We start from the raw sequence: 23150 nt of genomic DNA, 5'->3' as shown, positions 1-23150 counted from the left end.
TATATGCCTTTCAAAAGGCTCTGGCTCCTACTTTAATCACTGCCAAGCCACATTCACAAACTTTAAAAACGCCATTAGTTGTTGTGCGCCAGCCTCACTGAAATCAATAGACATTGTGTAAGTTAACAGAGTCGGAGACCGTGGCGAACGGTGCCCTGGCTGAACCCACACTGCTTAATCTGGTTACAAAATTTTCCTCTGAAAGCGCAATGGGATTTTCTGTTACTTTTAAAATACCTTTCGCTAAGTCAGGTGAATGCTGCATTTCTCTGTGCTAACCTCAGGAAGAGCATGGAGGGAAGTAATAACATAAGAGGCTTGGAGAAGGCTGCAGTGGTTGACTCTGTTTCTGCGGGATTTTGATTCAATGGATCCTTGGCTGAACTGGCTTTCTTTCCTAGCTCTTTCCTCCTCCAGCGAGTGCCCTCTGGTCTTCAAGGAGCCAGGAGGGAGGCAGCCTCCCTCTGCGATTGCCCCCCCTGGCCTGGACACAGCAGAGAGGCCCCCCAAATCTTCAAGGAGGAGGGTGAGGTAGTTATTCATTGTCATTTCAAGGGGGGGGGTTTACAATGAGCCCCTCTTGTAAGCCTTGCCTTCTCTCCAGCACCTCCGCTCCAGGTGTCCCCGAAGAGACCCACTTTTGTTTGGTGAATGGGGCAAACCAAATTGGCCTTTGTGGACAATGGGGCGGGGGCACTTGGCTTGGGGAATCAAAATGTGGCGGGATTAGTTGGCGGGGTGGTCATGGATTGGCTGGGTGCAGAGGAGTGGTGGGCACCAATTGGGGAACCCCCAAGGAAAGAAGACTCAGAGCCAGGGGGATGGTGGTGGGACGACAACAAGTGGTCCGAGGGAGAAGAGGAAGACAGAAGAGGTAACAGGGTTTAGTTGCTTCCATCAACCCACTCTCGGGGGGGGGGAGGCGCTACCCTTTAAAGTCATTCTTCAAAACAGCGCTTTTACACGACCCACCCCCAAAGAAGATAACAACGCAACAAAACTCACAACAGTCACAATTAATTGCATTTCCCCCCAAAATCCAGTTAAAATTATTTTGTTTAATTAATTCATCAAACCGGATGGACTTGAATAAAATCGGAAAAGACCCATGAACCACCACTAAGTTTTACATCCTCTTTCTAGCCCAGCAAAGCTAGCTTCATAATATAATGAGGCAGTGTAGTACAAGTAGAATGGAGGAAGAAAGAAAAGTGACTTTAAATCAATTGATACATTTTAATTGAGTCATCTAAATCTGTATTCCCATTTATCCTTTATTAACACTTTGTCAGTTTAATACATTATAAAACCTGTTTCGGGGATCAGTTCAATATGCTAATTCAATATACCTGCTTTCTACACTTGATGCAAGCCAAGACAAATCACTTCTTGGTCTTTTCCTTTTAATTCACAGAAATGATTTGTTTTTTATTTTCTACATTAGCTAAACACATCTATTCCAGTATCTTACGCTGAAGTTGTAGTTGTCACTGTAGAAAGAGAAAAAGTGAGGCTCACTCAAGTCACATTCAGAAACTTTTTTTTGGGGGGGGGAGTTGCAGAGACATTAAAGAATCTGTTAACTATGTTGCTTGGTTAATAATAATAATAATGAATTTATATAAAATCTGACAGTTTCAAATCTGAAAAACAAAACTACATCCTTTAAGTTCTGCAACAGCACAAATCTCAGGGAAGTAAAAAGATATGATTTTGGAATGCAGGAATAAAGTAAATCATCTAACCATCAATTCTAGCACGCAGGGGGCCACCTAAATTGTATAATTTGACTTTTGAATGATTGGCATTATTAATGGTATTATAATTTGGCATTGTTATAATGAGGCTTTTATTGGATTGTTGTAATTGAAAACACACACACAGACATAAAGATACAAGAGACAGTTTGCCTCTAGAATCAGCAAAAATTTAGAAAAGTCATTGCTGTCATTCTTATCATTTTTTATACACATGTTTTTGTTTTATTACTTTAAAAATTCCTTTTAGTGCAATTAACTAAAGTTGCAAAGATATTGGCAAATAATAATAAATGTCCCCCAACCACTATCAAAATTTAGAGTTTTAGATAACGATAGCTCCTTCAACCGCAGGGTCCCAGGACACAGGGACATAGCAAAACAACCTAAAAGTAACATAAAACATGTAATCAAAATGGTAATGAAGAGGGCAAACAGCAGCAAAAGTAAAAGCTTATTCATTAAGTTAACATATAAAGCACTATGTACTTTGCTGGTGCATTTCTTATATTATTGGCGGTGCTCAATGTACATAGAGAGTTGGAATGAAAGAACTGCATATCTTGCTCTGCACCCTAAAGAAATAAAGCTCATGATTCTTGGAATTGTTGCCTCACGTCCAACATCAAGGGACGCTCAAATGGAAGTATAATTTTGCACATACCAAATATATTAGGAAAGTGACAGCACTTCTAACAATTTGCAAGATGACTCTGTCGGTAAAAGACAAACAAATTAATCATCTCACCGGGTTTGCCAAAGTTCCTGGGCTTGTCTAAAGTAGCTCTTTGGATTCCAGGTACGGTATAAAGTAAGGAAGCAAACCTTACCCCGCTCCCACCATGTATTCTGGTATCAAGAGCTTTAAAAACTATATTCAGACGGCAGAAATAAGTTAATGAATCATTCAACAAAGCAAGGGTAATGAATAACAGATTGGGGAAAGGAATGATGAAGGAGGAGGAGGATGGCGAAAATGTGTTTTGGTAGATAGGTACTTCAGATACTGCAGCAATTGCGATACAGAGCAACCAATTCTGGGCTGAAAAGTGGTATTTAAATATATCATAGTCACCATCATAATTTCAGCAACAACACCAACGCGATCCTTTCCTGGGAGCACTAGCAATATTCAAATTAGAAACTTCATTACAATAATGCTAAAGTGTCGTTGTGTTTGTGATGTTTTACTTCAAAGTCCTGTTAGGATGCAACAGGTAAATTCATGTCTCTTGGCCTTGTAGCCTGTTCTTGGTAATTTTTTCATGTCCCCCCCCCCCAGCTAGATCATTTGATTCAATTGCTCCTTTATGCTACTAGCCATTCAAATAGAGGCACAAGAGTCTGACAGACCCTATTATTTCACATGCGCAGGCTCAGATTTAGCAACGGACTCCTGGATTTATCTGGGAATCTGAGCATGTGAAAGGTGCCTGTGTGCTTGACTAGAGGTCCCCATTTGAGTGCTTCGCTTTCAACCAAACGGCCGCAGCATCCGCAGGGAAGTGGTTGAGGTGGTAAGGCACTTTCCCACTCCCACCGGGGAAAGTGTCATCCCATCTGGCCCAATGATTAATTGGGATGGGAGGTAAAAATGAGTTGTCTGTGAATGGTGAGCGAATGTTAAAGGCATTCTGCCACCCACCCCAGTTGAAAAAACCCAAAACAAAACAAGAGCCTGTGGAGACAGCAGAACTTCAGCTCGGTTTGCAGATCACAGAGACTAACTCTACCTCAGCTTTTCAAAAAAGTCTACAAAAGTTTCTAAATGTCTTAGCTCAAAGGTTCTCAAGTCCACCTGCCCACACATACCTATGTTTGGCCATTTGTGGCATACAAATAAGCCAAAAACGGGGTATATGGTGTGATCATTTGGTGGACAGTCTTACCTGCCATGGGTGAGTAGTCTATAAGCTTTAATTCAGTACAGTGGTACCTCAGGTAAAGAACTTAATTCGTTCTGGAGGTCCGTTCTTAACCTGAGGTACCACTTTAGCTAATGGGGCTTCCTGCTGCTGCTACACCGTTGCCGCACAATTTCTGTTCTCATCCTGAAGCAAAGTTCTTAACCCGAGGTACTATTTCTGGGTTAGCGGAGTCTGTAACCTGACGTGTCTGTAACCCGAGGTACCACTGTATTTGATGGGCAACTGCATTTTTGAAAGTGACCTGGAGGGTGCTTCCAGATTATCTATTTTAGAACATTCAGGTTTATTTGTTTGCAGGGAGATTAGATGACGGTGACTATTTTATGAGCATTCGGTTCAATCTGTTTCCTTTGCAGGGAGCTTAGATGCTACTGCAAAGCCAAATCGAGTGCATTCCCAGTGCATTTCATTACAATGATATTTGGAGGAAGTAGGCTTGTTGTGCAAAAGCTGCAAATCAACTATAATTGCACATACCACCATTTGTCCTGAATCCCACCAGAAATTAGCAATGGCCTGGAAGCACCTCTATAACGGACCCAGGGTTGCTTCATGTCACAAGTCACCTAATTACATAAAACAATGACCTGATACCAAGCGATTTATAATGAGTCACTCAGGTCTTATAAGTGATCACTCCTCTTGTAATACACAGCACACGTTAAGCACAGTCTCCAAACATTCCATGGAAAAGGCACATTCAACAACTAGTCCTTGTATCTTCCTAGGTCCAGTATATTAGGGAGCTAATTTTGTGTAAAAATAATACCTCAGCTCCACCTCCTGGTGATTGTGTGCAATTTTGCCTGGTGCAATGGTGGGGGTGGGAGAGGAAAGGAAAGGAACTTTTAAGAGATAAAAGAAGAGATAAAATGGTCCCTCAGAGCTAATCAAGTCTTTGAATTCTCTCCGTGCTAAATTCAATTATGTCAGTCTTCCTAAATCATTTCATGATATTTAGCGAAACTCCTTAACTGCCACATTTAATATGCTCACAAGACACGCAGCCTGTTCCATTCGTTTCTGGGAACACAATGATATTTTCTGAGACCCATTAATAACTTGCACAGGATTTATGTACATGATAAATCCAATTCAATTTCCTTTTTCAATTAATGACCAATTATTTGAGCCAAGCTTGACGGAAAATATTGCTCAAATACCATTAATCTAACAAAAATTAACTTTACCATTTTTGTAATAAGGAGAACATAATTTTAAGGTAAAATAATGCTCTTTATTTAATAATGTTATCCAATATTAAAGCACAGTTACTATTCCCTTGTTAAAAGGTCACATTAGCTCAAGGTACTGGCATTGATCACAGTGTGAGCATTTATATTTAAGCTTAAAGATTTTTAGCGTCTGCTGCAAACATATTCACATGCGTTCATGGATGTTGCTATTCCCCTTTCTGGCTCTCAAAATCCTCAACCTCTTTCCCTACTAATTAGGCACTGCTTAATGCTACTCAGAAATCTGAGTGATTTGGTTAATGACATCATGAAGCCATGTGATGTCACACATCACTAGCTATTGTGATGTCATAAATGTTCGCAAAGAAACTATGGGTTGCCTGAACCAATCAGAATTAAACGTCAGAAGATTGAGAGGGCAAAGAAGAAAGGAATATGGTACTGAGAAGATGCACAAGGAGGAGGAAAACAAAGGGCGCTGGGCCGTAACAACAACCAGTAGTAACATTCAATGGGGAATTTCCATAATTTGCAAGGATGGATTGAATGTGCTATTCATACAGGGGATATTAAAGTCGGAGAATATACAGTACACATCTAGTTATTAGCATATCAATCCCACCCTTTAAATCAGGTGTAGTGAACCTCTAAAGGTTGCTGAACTACAACTATCAAGTAACAGTGCAATCTTGAACATGTCTACTTAGAAGTAAGTCCCATTAAGTTCAGTGGGGCTTACTCCCAGGTAAATATAGGATTTCACTCTTAATTGAGTGACTGGCCACGATTTTCTATGAGTTGCTGACTTAGCAAGTCAATGCAATAAATTTCCAATTTTATGTCTGAAAAAGCAACAATGACAATGACAACACAGCCTGGAAGAAAGGAAAGGAAATGCAAAAATCAGTGTTACTTTTATACTCCCTTCAATATTCTAACCCCCTTGGCTCTTATTTTCAAGGGCATTTAAAATAAAATAGTATTCACTCTGCTTTGAGATAAACATTCAAGGTAAGCATACAATATGTTTAACAGCCTCAGCATCTCAAAACAAAGTGGTTTTTTTAAAAATAGATATTAAAACTAATTACAGAATTATCTACAAAGTTGAGTTTTGAACTACAATTTTGGAAAACATCATTCAGGAGTTTTCAATTAAAATATGCACAAGGTCAGTATTGAGAGTACATGCTCAAGGGAAGTCTTGCCAGCTTTGATCTATAGGAGCTCATCTTAGGTTTTGGCTTGGCCTCTCCAGTGACGTTTCATACTTGCAGCAAATAGTGAAGTAAGGTGACAATCGTATCAAACTGAAGTAGTGTGCCTTTGGTTATCAGTTCTGAAGTACGGTATTCTTCTGCCTACCCCTCCTTGCCATTACACCCAGTCACTACAGTTGGCTCATAGCTCCCTCCCTACAGCATTTCCCCTAGATTAGAAAGACCACTATCCCAGTCTTCTCATCTCAAGCAAGACAGCTATAACACGGGGAGACTTTCTTTTAAGCCAGTGAAAGGAAGTCAAATTTCCCTTCCTCTCTCATTCTCTTTCTCTTTCTCTTTCTCTGCTGCTAGAATATATGATTCTTCCACTTCTCTCATTTGGTGGAGAAATCAATGCACAATCAGTTATTGATTTGCTCAAGAGAGCACATTTCAGAGGACCAGAACTCCCAACAAAAGCAGAAATAGTCAGGGAATATCAAATGAAGAATGGAGAGTCAAATTGCAGCAGAAGGGCAAACAAGGTGAAAGATTAGGCTTATTTATTTGATTTTCCAGAAAGTTGGGAGATAAAGAAACATCTCTCAGTGGAGGTTTCTAAGGTGGAGAACACTGTGGCAAAATAAGGAGAGATCGTTTCAGGTTTCACAGTGAGAGTGACTTTGGAGAGAGTCAGAACCACAACGAAGTTGATAAAATGAGGAGATACACCAGAAAACTGAAGGTGGTCCCAGTGGGCCACTGAATAATTTTTGTTGTTGTCTATCAAATTAAAGCACATAAACATTTGTTTCCTTCAGCGCTGGCATCGCTGTCAAAACCAGCAGTGTATTATGAAAACCATGGAGAATATTGTGGCAAAATGCAGCGGAAACAATGGTGCGAAAGACAAGCTGCAGGGGAAAGCCCTTTTAACTGATATGTTTTCAGGGAAACGTTGGTTGACTGCGCCATAACTGTATCATGAAAACTGTGGGCCCTAGGCCTTGGTTTCCATTTAGTGTTCCTAGAGGAGATTATGATGATAGGTAATAACCAATGTTACATGCTTTCCCCTTCCTGAAATCCTACTGAATTATGTTTCAGTGGGTAAGGGAAAGTCTCAATAAAAGCAGGTTTTATTTATTTTTATACTCTGAAACTTCTACCAGGTATTTTATTTGCACGGCGTTATTGGAGTATATTTGATACTTAATGTTTGTTTTTTTCTAATTTCTTTTTTCTACTGGCAGGGGATTAGAAAGAAGAATTATGGCAACAAACAGAGAAGTTGATCTGTAAAGAAAATGGCAGACAAATTGGAAATAGTGGGCCTTCTACTCATTTGATAGAAACTTTATACTGAGTCAGATTATTGGTCTAGGTCAGTATTATCTACAAAGACAGGCAGCAGTTCTCCAAGGTTTCCAGCAGGAGTCTTCCCCCGGCCTACCGAGAGAAGACAAGGACTGAATCTGGGATCTTCTGTAGGCAAAACAGATGCTCTACCACCAAGCTGCAGCCTTTCCCTTTTCTACCTGGGCAATGCAAGTCTCTCTTAGGCCTCCTTTACGGGATCCTTGCCACCTGAAACAGCTACAACCATGCAGGACTGTTCACTTTCCTAAGGGATGGAGCAAGCTGCCTCTAGACCAATGTTGGACCAGTGACTGTTACGGTCCTTTAGAAACAGAACTGGGATCAAGGACAGGCCTGTACCTTTTAAGGAAGGGATGGGGAACCTGTGGCCCTTCAGTTCCCATCAGCCCCAGCTAGCAGAGTCAATGGTTTAAGGATAATCGGAGCTGTGGTTCCACAACATGTGGAGAGCCTCAGGCTCCCCATTTCCGCTTTAAGGCAAGAGAGAAAGCGAGAGAGTAAATGGATGAAGCACTGCTATAATATCTAATAGCGCAAATGAGCTTCCCTCGTTGTGCAGCGATTGTGTAACTTAATTTCAAGTGTATTACATTAACTTAATGAAATGAAATTAAGTGTGACTTCATTCCAAGTCTACACATAAATGAAGTGTAGTTTTGTTTCCACCCTAAATGAATGCTGGAATCAGCGCTTGCAGTATGCCAGGGACAGGGGACAGGATCTCATCACCGGGGCGGATTCCAAGTTCCTCCACCCAAGGTTTAGCAGGTAGGGTGAAGCTGCCCACCTACAAATTACTAGACGTCACCATGCTATCAAGTAGCCCACCCCCCATAGCGCAGCTTGAGTGCAATGGAAGAACACAGCTGATCCAAGCCATGTCTGAAGTCCCTGCAAATCAGCTCAGCACAGTCTGTCCCAGCAGGGCTTGAAGTCACCACCATCCAGCTGATTACTGCTGAAAGTGGGTCTTGAAGACAGCTCCAATCAGATGGACTCCGGAGCTCTGGTTGGCGAGATCCCTAGTGGAACCAACCCCAGTGCCAAAAAGTCTCCAAATACAAGCCCAACTCGCCAAGGAACAACCAGGAGCACATTTTAAGGCAACCTTGCTTTTATCTGGTGTGGGACTTGGGGGAAACTGCCTGGAGGGGGTGCTTAATCAAGTCCCCTGCTTGGCTAATTAGATGTGCGAGATGTGTGTTTTCCTGGGATTTAAGACCCATTATATCCAGAGGAGCCTACTACTGTTAAATGCATTTACAATTGCGGTCTACCTTCACCACTGGCGACGACTCCCCAAGAGCCTCCGTTTTAGGATGAGCAAGTAATGTCACACCACCTTGAACCAAATACATAACTGCACAAGGAACCTTACCGTAAACTGTTCCTGCGACTTGAAGTTCTCATCTAGGTAAACCCGGGCTCTGTTGTAGTCTTTCATTGCATCGCTCGATAACAGCTCTCTGAAAGTTGCAAAAAGCAAGCCACAAATGAGTAAATATTCTCCTAGAGAGATTACATACCTAATTCCTTAAAGCAACAACAATAATTCAAAAACAAAAGGCTAAAAACTGAAGTTTGCTAAACCAGTGAGCTTTGAGAATAAATTGCCACATTTCAAGTAATGCTATTCTGCCACATTCTGGTCTATTTTAGTTCTGCATATCTCCACCAAGTCAACCCTACAAAAAGCACTCCTTCGTCAGATGCAAACGCATTCCAACAAACAGGCTCTGTTTTCAAACCATACAGAAGACTTGTCCCTACAGCCTTCCAAAACATAACACACAACAGAAAAACCGCCATGCAACTCAACAATGATCCAAGACAGTAGAGGGCACTATTTCACTACTTTCAAGAGCTACGGTCTATTCCATACTATATTATTGGTAGAACTGCAACTGAAAAATAATAATCCCACAGCCTGAATGAAACCTGAAAGTTACATTATTGATTTTCAACAGTGTCTTATTAGCAGCATGAACACCAGGCAAAAGTTCTGCAGGTCCTAGTGAAATATACATCATTATTGCTCTCACTAGCGGTGAACTCATCAAGAAAAAATGATTGGGATTCATTCACACTGAATGGGGGGGGGGGAGAGAAAACCCCACAGCATGCTCAAGACATTTGGTATCAGAATATAAAGGAGCAGAATATATTCGACCTGCACACAGCAAATGCGTGGGAAAGCCGAACTTGCTGAATTTCTGCCTGGACAGCCCAATGTTCAGCTGCCAAAGCAAAGGATTACTGTACGGGACCTCATTTGTAAACCAGTATAATATGCAAGGCTAGGCAAAGCCTTCGCTCCTACACTCACATTTGCTAACCAGGCAGAGGGCCTTCTTGGTAGTGGCGCCCTCCCTGTGGAACGCCCTCCCATCAGATGTCAAGGAAATAAACAACTATCTGACTTTTAGAAGACATCTGAAGGCAGCCCTGTTTAGGGAAGTTTTTAATTTCTGATGTTTTATTGTGCTTTTAATTCTTTTGGGAGCTGCCCAGAGTGGCTGGGGAAACCCAGCCAGATGGACGGGGTATAAATACAGTGGTACCTCGGGTTACATACGCTTCACTTTACATACGCTTCAGGTTACAGACTCCGCTAACCCAGAAATATTACCTCGGGTTAAGAACTTTGCTTCAGGATGAGAACAGAAATTGTGCTCCGGCGACGCAGTGGCAGCAGGAGGCCCCATTAGCTAAAGTGGTGCTTCAGGTTAAGAACAATTTCAGGTTAAGAACAGACCTCCAGAACAAATTAAGTACATAACCAGAGGTACCACTGTAATAAATTAGTAGTAGCAGTAGTACTCCAACTTTTTGTTTGCCCTTTTGCATTCCTTAATGCTTACAAGGCAATTGCCTGACCATTTTCCATGGGTTTTAGAGCACAAATAAAAACTGTAAGCACTTTACCTCACATCTTAATTGTGGAGCAATAATGTGTTCTATAATCAATGTTTGTAATACTGTATATTTTTTTAAGGCATAAAAATTAATATGAGAAAAAATTGTAAAAATAAAATGGGCAAGTGTTTGAATAAAAACTCTTGTCTATATGTCAAAAACAAAGAAGTCACACATATATGCAGGCTTTCCACAGAAAATTTTAATAAATTTTGTTAATTCTTATGTAATCGTATGAAAAGACACTGAGGTGGAACTCAGCTAGATTGGTAAAGAAAAAGCAATTTATATGCGTTGTATACGCGATACAACACTGTGCCACCAGGTGGTGATGTGGGGCCATGTTTTTCCCTACTAGATTTCTCTGTTTAAATTTACAACACGTTAAAATGAAACGCTTCTTTGATGTGTCTAGCTCCAGCCTTGATTTCTAGCTACACATTTAGAAATGTCAGTATCATTTTGCAGAAACTGATTGCATTTCTTTTTTTAAAAAAAAAGCTTACAAAAGGTGAGAAACTAGCAAAACCTTAACATTAGCAAGTCACTATTGTTTCTTCAGCTGTGTATTTTGAAATTTTACCTCATTCTGAGCACGTACAATAGAGGTTGCTATGCTGTCTGCCTCTGACCTTTCTTCCTTGCTCATCAGCTGGGTTGAAGATTCAGTGACAGAAGAAAATGATACCTTCTGTCGGGTAATTCTTCAAACTGAAACTTTTCACACTCTGCATGAGCTTTTTTGTGTTTTAAAAATAAAAACCAATTCTCCCTACTTGACACTTCATCCACTCTTGTCAGTGATTGCCCTTGCACCAGGATGCACATAACACAAGCGAGCCTAAAAACTGGGAGGCCTCTCTCCCAGATATCAAACACCTTTACAATTATTACAGACTTTTAAACAGCATGCTACTTTTGCTCATGAAATCTTTTAAAATGCATTTCTGCCAGAACTAGTGTCCCATGTCATATAGTATGAGGTGCAGAAAGCCCTGAGAAATATCCATTCACCCAGGCAAAAAAAGAGTCACTCCCATTTTTCTTTTAACGGAAAATTAAAAACGAAACTTTCCCCCGTTCCTTCCTTCCTTCTTTCTCTCTCTCTGTTACACGTCACTAAAAACAAAATCAGAACTTGATGAATTCAAACACACCAGGTTTCCCACATAAGAAGAGTCCTGCTGGTACTGGCCAAAGCAAGCCACTTCTGGCTAGATTGACAAATAGCTCACCTGGCATGAGGCATATCCGTTTGCCCAAATCACTTATAATTGAAAGCGAAACTGGTACTACAAACTACTACTTCTTCTTTTAAAGCTTTTTAGAGGCTCACATGCTTAATAAGGTAAAGGTAAAGGACACCTGGACAGTTAAGTGCAGTCAAAGGTGACTATGGGGTTGTGGTGCTCATCTTGCTTTCAGGCCAAGGGAGCTGAGGTTTGTCTGCAGACAGCTTTCTGGGTCATGTGGCCAGCATGACTAAACCGCTTCTGGCGCAACAGGACACCATGACGGAAGCCGGCCCATAGGACGCACCTCATTTTTTGGGGGGGAAATGAATTAAAAAAAAATATTCCCCCCCCAGCCCTGGCTGCCGCCCCAAGCCTTGTGCTCACCTGCCCGAAGCAGGGGAAGCACTCCGGAGGGCTCCCCGTGCTTCGGGGCGACAGGCTGCCGCCCCAAGCCTCGCGCACCCAGTGGGACCTCCTGCCCGGCGCGGGAGGCTTGCAGACACTCGCCCAAAGCAAGGGGAGCCCTCCGAAGGGCTCCCCGTGCTTCAGGCGACAGGCTGCCGCCCCAAGCTTCGCGCACCCGGTGGGACCTCCTGCCGGGCGCGCGAGGCTTGCAGACACTCGCCCGAAGCAGGGGGAGCCCTCTGGAGGGCTCCCCGTGCTTCGGGCGACAGGCTGCCACCCCAAGCCTCGCGCACCCGGTGGGACCTCCTGCCGGGTGCGCAAGGCTTGCGGACACTCGCGGGGCTGCAGGCTACTGCCCGCAAGCCTTGTGAGCCCGTGGGTACTCCCACCGGACTTGCAAGGCTTGCGGATAGCTTCCTGAAGCCTGGAGAGTGAGAGGGGTTGGTGCGCACCAATGCCTCTCGCTCTCCAGGCTTCAGTGAAACCTGCATTCGCCCCATAGGACGCACCCAGATTTCCCCTTCATTTTTGGAGGGGAAAAAGTGTGTCCTATGGGGCGAAAAATACGGTACTTGAACTGGTGTGTTTTCGAACTGCTAGGTTGGAAGAAGCTGGGACAGAGCAAGGGGAGCTCACTCCGTCGCAGGGATTCGAACCACCAGACTTCTGGACAGCAAGCCCAAGAGGCTCAATGGTTGAGACCACAGCGCCACCCACTCCCCTTGATACATGTAGTGAATGAAGTGGTAATTTGAAGGAGACATGAAATACCTTACTTTTAAAAAAGGTGGGGGGGTAATTTTGACTTTGAAGCACAAGCCATTGCCTAGGTTGGAACCCCATCGTTTCTCGTTACTTACTTAACAAACTTGTCCACATGAGACATGGATGCTTCATAGTTTTTCCCACCAAACTCTTGACAGTGCAACGCCATGAAGTGCGGTTTGTGTGTATGTACAACCTGTAAAATGAAAGGAGAAGGGGGGAAAAAAGCATGAGCACTGTCACAATTCTAAAATTACACAAACTGAGCAAGATTAGTAGAAATGAATGTTTTTCAGGGTAATGGCTTGCACGACAACTTTTCTGGTCACAATAGCATTTTTGGTAAGAGTTCTTATCTGCAAAATGTACTGGAAGCATTGGTCAAACCCCTGACAAAACGCTTTTCTGCGGCATAGTGCTTCAAGGTTTCTAGGTTCTGCGGCTGAGCCGCTTACATACGTTGCACTTTTGCTACACAGACAGGAAGTGCGTGGCAAAATGAGACCTATGAAGCAGCCATCCCTACACTGTACACACAGATTTATGGATAAAGAAGTAATAATGCCTCTAGCACATTTGTCACCATTAATCATGCATGGAACTTAAGCCATAACTAGAAAACAAACGGGATGGACTGACTCTGTGTTACACTGGCAGACAACTGAACAAAATGTTCCCTTTTCCCGAGTGACCAGAAAAGCAGTACACCTTTCTCTCCCTGAAATACCACTTAAAACACATGACACATTTATTTATTTTTAAAAAAACCTTAATACTGTAAGTTGAACATGATAGGATCAGCCTTGGAAGAAAAGATAGTGGGACGAGATTAAATGGCTCTTATTCTTAATATAGATTGTGGAGGATGTTGGTAACAGGTCCTCAGAGAGTGGCATTTTATGATGGAGAGGGAAAAGGATAATAAAGTTCTTTCCTGTGGGATAACCTAGGAGAGAGTTGTTACAAGTTGACTGACAGTACCACAACAATGTAGTGAATATACCAGAAGCATGGATGGCCCACCTGAAGGGCAAGTTCCATGTGACACAAACTGTGGGGGTCCATGGCAGAATTATTTTATAACCTGGCAATGACAAAGAGTCAGGGCTGCACTCCTGTCATTTCCCCGTTCAGCAGCCTAGAGCAGGGATTTCTGTCCTTAGGGCCCAAATATGCTGAGGCCGAACAGTCACTAAATGATTGTACAGAAATGGAGTCTTGTCACGATTCGCCCAGAAAATTGTGGCATAGTTTGACAATTACTTCTGCTTGGTGGCTATCAAATCCCCCATTAGAAATCGCCAGGTTCTTAGCCACAGTAGTTTCCTTGTGGCAGGGAGTTCCATAGTTTTCCTTTTTCAAGAGATTGGAGGTATCATAGCTCGGGTTCCCCATTTTTAGTAGAATTTGCTGATCCAGAGGTTCTGAGCAGAGATGTGAGAACAGTGAACAAGGGGGTGTGGGCTGCACTGATGATGATAATTAATAATAATAATAATAATAATAATAATAATAATAATAATAATAATAATAGTTTTTTATTTATACTCCGCCCATCTGGCTGGGTTTCCCCAGCCACTCTGGGTGGCTCCCAACAGAATATTAAAAACACAATAAAACATTAAAAACTTCCCTAAACAGGGCTGCTTTCAGGTGTCTTCCAAAAGTCAGATAGTTGTTTATTTCCTTGACATCTGAAGGGAGGGCGTTCCACAGGGCGGGCGCCACTACCGAGAAGGCCCTCTGCGCTGGACCTCAGTGTCCGGGCTGAGCAATGGGGGTGGAGACGCTCCTTCAGGTATACTGGACCGAGGCTGTTTATGGCTTTAAAGGTTAGCAACAGCACTAGCCCTGCCATCCTGTTCTTGCCAAATTCTGCCCCTGACTGTCACACAATGAGGCAACCACCTGACAGGGGATTCGCCACATGTTTCAGCTTAGCTGAATGTGCTAAGAAACACCCCCCCCCCCCGATCTACAAACCCAGCACAATCTTTCAGACAAATGCAAAAAGAATCCTCCCTTGGACCCTTTCCCTGCCTAATCACATCAGAGGGTATTTACTCTACCATGGATGTAATATTTTGGCTCGAGTCTACTCTGTGCCCACAAGAAAGCAGCACACCCACTATGAATTTCGGTACGTGCTTTTTTAAACGCTGCAGTGCTGCACTTTAAGAAATAAAATGACAGGGCACAGGGCAAGAAAAGAAACCGAAGCCCTGAGCGCAAATGCACAGCGGCAATTATGTGGGATGCTCCCTTACAGGACCTTTGCTGGGGGGGCGGGGATCACACTATAAACTATAATTAAGTCCACATTTTGCAGAAAGTTAAAATGTTAAGTTCTTTAAAAAGACTTACAACACAAGCTCGGTGGTTATATTAAGGGACGGCTGTTTAAAGATAGAATTAAGTGGTTTTGCGTTTTCCACTCTTCAACAAGCAAGGGATCTGTCCCTGGCAGCAAGAACAAGTCCTGTTTCCTCCAATTCAAGGGTAGGAACTGAGAGCGCTACGGCCATGTTACTGCATGTATGTCTGGGGCGCTGACTGCTATTGCGAGGTGGATTTCACGTTCCAAAGCTTTAAATGAGAAACATAAAAATGTCCCAGCAGCAGCCCTTCCTAATACAGTGGTACCTCAGGTTAAGTATTTAATTCGTTCCGGAGGTCTGTTCTTAACCTGAAACTGTTCTTAACCTGAAGCACCACTTTAGCTAACGGAGCCTCCTGCTCCCACTGCGCCGCCGCTGCATGATTTCTGTTCTCAACCTGAAGCAAAGTTCTTAACCCGAGGTAATATTACTGGGTTAGCGGAGTCTGTAACCTGAAGCGTATGTAACCCGAGGTACCACTGTAGTCACAATGACTTTAGACGTGTGTACCAACTTTCAACCTACTGTTCAAGTACCTTTCAAAGAGAGGAATTTGCAGCCACGTCAGTCTTCCCCAGTTGTTCTGCTGCAGCGTCGCGCTGAGCTAAGCCATAGTTTGCTGCCGCATGTAGCCCGACCCAGGACTCAAGGCTTAGCTCTCCCGAATTAACCACAAGTCCTGAATCCAGGCTCATGCATAGGTTGGGGAACATCAGGATACACTTGCCCAAGGCCATAGGTGCTGACTCACAGGGTCTGAGGCAGTTTTGGCCCCACAAATATATTATGTTAGGGGACTGGGCCCCCTCAATATTCAGAGAACGTTACACGACGTTGCATGGTCCCTCACCCCCCAATCCTCTGGAGAAGCCCCAGGCCTCAGAGGGCTATGTTGGCCAGGGACTAGTTACTTTTTTGTTTGAGTTTATAACTTTATTCTAACAAGACTCCCACCCCGGGCCCCAGACCAGCTCCGCAAGGGCCCTGCATAAATCACAGGACAAACCTTGTTAACAAGTGGTGGGTGGCTTGTTCGAAAGAGCTAAACCACAAGCCTTGGTTTTGGACAAAATGCTAAGCAAACTATAGGTTAACAGCAGCAAAAGGACCAGGGAGGAGCGAAGTGGCAACTGCTTTGTCTTCCGGAGTCTGCTTACATGTTTACGCCAAGCTATGCTTTAACTTAATGTTTCTTAAACCCACTTATGTGCCAGGGGTGCCAGGAGGAAAGAACAGAGTACCGTACCCTGAGCTACGTGGGGAAAGGTTGCGATAAGAATGGTTAAAAGTAGAATAAAGAAAAGAAAAAAATGCCACAATGGAAGAAAGAACAAACCCTCTCTGCAAAATTAAAATCCGAAGTCCAAAACTGAAATCTAGCTTTGCACTATATAGTATAAACATTAATGTTTCAGCGCATACTATCTGTACGTGAGAAGTGGGGGTGGGGGGAGATGCAAGATGGAAATAAAACCTTCATCCAAATTGAAAGCTGCTGCTCAGGAGTTTCAAGGAAGAACATGCTTTCCACGCCACCCCCGAAACCGTCATATGAACAACATTCCCATGCAAAATACACAGTAAACATGTCCTTAGCAGCTTAGCAAGTTGGTCACACTCAAAAAGTAGAAGAGGTAGCCCTATCCATCACTTTGAAATACTCATTAAAGCAAAGTGCCTGCCAGCCACTAATGAGTTAATCAATAAAGGTGTGTGTGTGTGTAACAGAAAGTATGCCACTTGGCAGGAATATCATTGATGAAGTATTTGAATCTGACCCCAAACAGTCAGCAGCAGGTCAAGAGCCATCTACTTACTGTTTACCTGTGCGGTGAGGGGCTGGCAGCACATTAAAACGAACAACCAGTATCAATCACATCAGGTCAATGGCAGGAGCAGGACACAATTAAGCCAGAGACAAACACAGAAATGCAAAGAATTTTTACTGTTTATTGCAGCCAAGTCAACCTCTTTGTCTTTTTAAACCAACCGAAGTGCTTTGCATTGAGTTTGAAAGTCTCTAGGCAAATAATTTTATTCAATATTCAGGCACAGCCTTTCTGCCTTGGGGGAAAAACAACAACAAACCAAGGCCGTTGGAATTCAATAAGAAGAGAAAGGTAGCAATAGTTTATTCAACTAACGCCCACCCACACATGCTTGGGGAATTCTGAGGAGCAGCGAAGACAATTTGTGATGGGGTGGGGGGTGGATCACGGGGATGATTGGAAAGATGACTCATTTAGGTTCCTTCCACCATATACAATGGTACCTCGGGTTACATACGCTTCAGGTTACATACGCCGCTAACCCAGAAATAGTACCTCGGGTTAAGAACTTTGCTTCAGGATGAGAACAGAAATCGTGCGGTGGCGGTGCGGCGGCAGCAGGAGGCCCCATTAGCTAAAGTGGTACCTCAGGTTAAGAACAGTTTCAGGTTAAGAACGGACCTTCAGAACGAATTAAGTACGTAACCAGAGGTACCACTGTATAGTGGCCGTGCTTTGCTCAATTTGAACCATCATGTTATGTTACTTTCATAAGATGTTTCATGGAGCTACTTAAAACGATTACCAGGAGTTCTGTACACTTTGTCTAAAACACAAGAGCAAACGTGGATATACTTCTAGGGGAAAGCTTTTTTAGGGCAAGAAAAACGAGACTTAAACCATTAGGTGGTCACAAAAGTTTGTTTTAGCAAACACTCTTGTATTTTAATAATGTGTATCATTTGAGAGATGTAAAAAAAAGTTTTATAGACTAGTTAGTAAACAGCCAATATTTGCTATTTATTTCATAAAATCCTGCTGGATTTCAAACAAACCTCAATTCATTTCCACAGCAAACATTTTCCTTCACTTGCTTATTATATTTTAGTTACCTGGCATTTAAGTGAGTTCAGTGAAACTGGCTACCGTTTGTATTAATGAATTACTCTAAAGGTCAGGTTTGTGGACGGAGGAATATACAAAGCTGCTCTCTACCTGGTAAGCTTATCTGCCCATACTGACTCAAACACCGCCTCCTCTGACAGCAGCGACTATTCAGAGCCTGAGGAAGAGGCAAATTGCATCTCATCCCATCTGATCCTTTAAACTGCAGATTCCCAGAACAGATCCAGGTGCCTCTTTAATACAACGCAAGTACTCTGCCACTGAGTGACTGGACCGCCCCACTTATGTTTAAGTGGGAAAGCAAAAGCTGTTGTTTTTTTGGGGGGGGTTGGTAAGGAATATTAGCCCCCTTAAGGCTTAAAAGGCTAGCAAGTCCATTACTGTGACTTTACACTGGAAGGAGTAATAGTTAAAAGGTTTTATGGCACATGTATGGCACACGGCCATACGTAAAGCATCACAACTGCCAGCGAAACTCAGCACAGCAACGAGGGATCTGAGTTAAGTAAAGCAAGTGCACATTGGACTATATAGAGTTAAAAAGACAACGCATCTGGGGTGCAACTTTCCAGAGGCTACTTTCCTGCTGGGCAGCCTTCCGGAGGCGACATGCCCCTGTGGGCAATGCCAGAAGAAAACGTGGACCAAGTAGCAAGGTAAATTTTACTGTAAACAGGAGTGAGCCAGCAATCTGAGACTGCAGCTGTGTGCAGCCAGCTTCTCTTACACCCTCTTCATACCCCTACTGGTTCTTGTTGCAGCAGGAAGGGGAGACTCCTTTGCCCCTTCATCAGCCAGACTCATCTCTGCCTTTTGGTCCCTTTCCTCTCCTGCTTCAGCTTCTGCCTCTGGTTCTGGACTTCTGTCACAAGCTCTCCCAGCCTTGCTACCTCCCTCCCCTGGTTCAGAGCCTTCTTCCCTTAGGGGTTCCCCAGCTGGTTCCCCGCACCATTCTTCCGCGTCCAACCAGTCTGTGATATAAATGTACAGGAGACTAGTTTCTTCTGCACACATGGCTATGCATCCTTCATCCAGGCAAGCGAGAGGCATTACTGGACTTGAAGGACGTACTCCAAGCAGGCAAAAACATTTGGGGTGCAAAGGAGGGCCAATGATGGTTGTGGCCTAGAGGAAGCTCCAGACAGAAAGGTCTGGGAGGCTGCATTCAGTGAATTGCATGCTCATTGCTCTCCAAACCTTAGAAGAGGATTCGAAACATACAGTGGAAGGCAACAGTACTAATCATATGTGGGAATAAAATGACATTCTTCTCCAGAACAGCCCTCTCAGCTTTCAGGATGTAAGGAGTACAAACAAGAGCACATGAGTCTACTCATATTTGAATTAGGTGATTCTCGGTAATCTGCTGCTGCCACGCCACCAACAGTAAATGCCACCGACTTGTTCAGACAATTCTCTGTTTGCTCTTCCTCTTCACATAACCTTATTCTACTTTCTCCACGTGTTCTTGATTACTGACCCCTTAAAGTCACAAAGGGGATCCCTATTCCTGTGCCTCATATGCCCCGAGTCATAATACAATCAGCAAAGTGCTACCAAGAAAGTGCAAACAATTCTTTTTCCAATGTTGGAAAAAATAATAACGATCAGATAAAGCATGCTTTACACCTGCAGAAACTAGAGGTAATAATTCTTTACAGCACAATTGTTATTCCAGCTATTAGTTGGCAGGAGGCCAGGATCCTTTTACATGCTGACAACGGCCGCAAACTAAGAAGGGGGCAAGGAGGGGAATGCTGGGAGGGGAAACTAATACCAGGCAGAATGCATAAACTGCTCTTTGCATCTGTCATCTTCAGAGGAGCTGTAGCTTCAGTAAGCTTCACAAAACCACCTTTTTCATACATTTGCATCTAAATAAGCAAAATGGAAAATGGAAAAATGGGAATCCTTTCTTTTAAAAATACTGATGTAAGTACACAGACAAATATGCACATGAGAAAAAGGTTAAAAGCACACAACAGTACCACAAAGGGGAAAAAATACAATTAGATATAAGAGCCAGAAGAAAGAGAACAATAGCTCTGGCAGAGGTAGGGAATACCATTTGCAAATCAGACCATGCGTAACTCCTGAAACCATAGCTATGGTTTTCCCAGTAGTGCTGTATGGAAGTGAGAGATGGACCATAAAGAAGGCTGATCGCCGTAGAATTGTTGCTTTTGAATTATGGTGTTGGAGGAGACTCTTGAGAGTCCCATGGACTGCAAGAAGATCAAACCTATCCATCCTTAAGGAAATCAGCCCTGAGTGCTCACTGGAAGGACAGATCCTGAAGCTGAGGCTCCAATACTTTGGCCACCTCATGAGAAGAGAAGACTCCCTGGAAAAGACCCTGATGTTGGGAAAGATGGAGGGCACAAGGAGAAGGGGACGACAGAGAATGAGATGGTTGGATGGTGTTCTTGAAGCTACCAGCATGAGTTTGATCAAACTGCGGGAGGCAGTGGAGGACAGAAGTGCCTGGCGTGCTCTGGTCCATGGGGTCCCGAAGAGTCGGACACGACTAAACGACTAAACAACAACAACAACTCCTGAAACAACCAATTGTTTGATGAAGAGAAGGGGGTGACATTGTCCACAGAGTTCAGCATTGCCCTCCCCTGGGCAAAATCCTCCTCCTGCTGCATAATGATTGAGCTTGTGGGGGCTGGTAGGTCAACACAGTTCTCAAATGCACCAGCCACTATTGGGAAAATCTGACCTTTCCACCCACATCCAAATCAAGCCACGTGTACCAATCCACCTGCCCTGCCCTCCAAAATGAAATCTACACACAGTCTTATAAACTGAAGGCAACTGACAGCTTTGTACGTGACAACACAAGGCCACAAAAATGGTACTGCATTAAGAATCAGCAGGTATGAGAGCAGAAAGAAGCATATTGCTAGCCAATTGGATCAGTCCACTGGCAATATGAACACTAAATGGAAGGCAGAAACCCTGTATCTCTTCAGCAAGGCTCAATGTCAACAAAGGGCCAGAAGGTCAGGTCAAACAAACAAAAGCCCATATTCCAAGTGGCAGACCTTGGCACCCATACAGGGCAGACTTGCATTGTTATAATACTTACTGAAAGAAGAGGGATATATTTGTGTGTACACAAACATGGGCAGAGACTTACAGTTCCTGTTTGTTTTCCAGTATTAATAGCTAAGCAACTACTTACTGTACTCTATGACTACTTTCTATGAGGGGGTGTTGGTGGCTGGGGTGGGGCTGGACTCTCTTCTGCTTTCAACAGCAAAGGGAGAAGAAGAAAAGGGGATAAGAACACATATTCGGTGTGTGGAAATTCCCTCTTTCACCTAGATAAAGTTGATCAACTGAAGGGAAGGAGGGGCATTTGAACTAAGGACTCTCTCCCCCCACAGAGAAGGGTGGGTGTGCAAAAGAGACAAGGATGAAGGCTCCACACAGAACATCATGTAACCCAGCCTGCTAACAGTAGAGGAATCTGGATCAAGGGTGAATTAAATCACAAACTAAATGTGGCTCATGCTAGGATGTGTACAGCACAGTATTTTATCTTTGATACATCATAATCTGCTCTCCCTTCACTGCTCATTTACACAAAAAGCATAGAAGAGAGTCTCCACAGTTGTTGGTACGGAGCCATTCTTCTCCAGAGATGGGGTGGGCACATTCCAAACCCTTCTAAATGATCAGCCCCCTTAAAATGAATACTGTAAGTAAATTCCCTATCTTTGGTTTAATAAAAACGACTACGGTTAGGTTTCCCCTCTGCAGGCATCCACTTGGAATGTGTGGCTCTCGGGAGGAAATCCACAGAAGCCAGGTCCCTGCTGTCCCTTGTCCTCGAGGAGTGCTTAACAGGTAAAGGGGCTTTAGAGCACTGTCCTCCCAGGGAAGCACAGATGATCATGCTCCACTAGGGCATTCTTTTGCATTAATGTCCGCTGCATAGTTTGCTTTGACTGTGTGTATGGCTGGGCAGAGAGTAGGGGCCTCACTACTGCTCACAAGACCAGGATGCACCGTGGACTTCAAAAAGCCGGGGAAATCCTTCCTTTTGTGTGCTTTGGTGGGGAATGGGCATCCACACGCAGAAAACCTGGACAACAGTATATGGCCAGGAGGATTGCTGTCGTCACCAATCAGCTGCGTTCCCCATGGAGCACAGTAGAGCTTGAAGTCAGCGCCTATCAGCTTTGGAAAGAGACCACCAGCACCGATCAGCTGATTGGGGGCAACACCAGCTGATTGGGCTTGACTGGGCTTCTTGTACTACAAAGGAAAAGTGGGTCTTCTGGGACCATAGAAATGCCAGCTGATTGCCTAGTGGGCAGGCCCTGTCAAAAGGGCAGGAAAACCCAGGTCTGGCCTATGAGCCAGCTCTAGTGACCCTGTACGCAGATAGACTCCCCCTGTTTGGGAAGCAAAATTACTCAGCATAGTTCATCTGACTCCTCACAATTCCCCCTAGCGAAAGGGAAACGGTGGAAATTAATTTTCAGAGATTCCTGTTTTCTGAGTTTCTCTTTCAACAGAAAGTGGAGGCATGGGCACATTTTTTTTTTTTTAAAAAACATAATATATATATTTTGTGGGGAGGGCTAAAACCGACACCAGAACCAGAGGCACACAGAACGCCGTCACCAATCAACCACACCAGACCCAAACCCAGACCCTCTCCACAGACATATTACAGACTCCATCCAGTAGCCAAACTATAGTGGCACCTCCGGATGCTGCACCCCCCTGCAATCCCTACACAGATCTGGCTGGCACAAGGCACAAAACCACAGCTCGCCCCTATACACGAAGCCAAGCCAGAGCACAACTAAATGCAGCACAGCCATCTTCTCAGAAAAACTCTTCACAAGCTCAAGAGGTCAAGACACAAAAGCTTTAGCAACTAATCTACACTTAATGACCCACCCAGTGGTATTCAGAATATCACTCATGAAATCACTCAAGATATCCCTCAAGTAATTAAGGAACAAAAGAAGAAGAGGCACACTAATCTAGGAACTTCCTCTCTGCCCAGAACGTTGGAGGCTATACACCACACCCCTCAACAGTATTTATAGGAACTCAAACACCAGATTC

General features: G+C 43.6%; 1 protein-coding gene across 4 annotated transcripts in view; it reads right to left on the bottom strand.

Moving 5' to 3' along the window:
- The window catches only part of INPP5A (inositol polyphosphate-5-phosphatase A), a 235039-nt gene that overhangs the window by 156178 nt on the left and 55711 nt on the right, over window positions 1-23150 (bottom strand). For all 4 annotated transcript variants that reach the window (XM_082225339.1, XM_082225341.1, XM_082225340.1 and 1 more), the window contains exons 3-4: window positions 12880-12980; window positions 8842-8929 (exon numbers count right to left, since the gene is read on the bottom strand). In XM_082225339.1, coding sequence (XP_082081465.1) covers window positions 8842-8929; window positions 12880-12980 — 189 coding nt within the window. The remainder of the gene's footprint in view (window positions 1-8841; window positions 8930-12879; window positions 12981-23150) is intronic.

This window comes from Podarcis vaucheri (genome assembly GCF_965113315.1).
Source record: "Podarcis vaucheri genome assembly, chromosome: 5".
NCBI lineage: Eukaryota > Metazoa > Chordata > Lepidosauria > Squamata > Lacertidae > Podarcis > Podarcis vaucheri.
The sequence above is the reverse complement of the archived record's forward strand: the minus strand, read 5'-3'. Positions and strand labels throughout refer to the sequence as shown.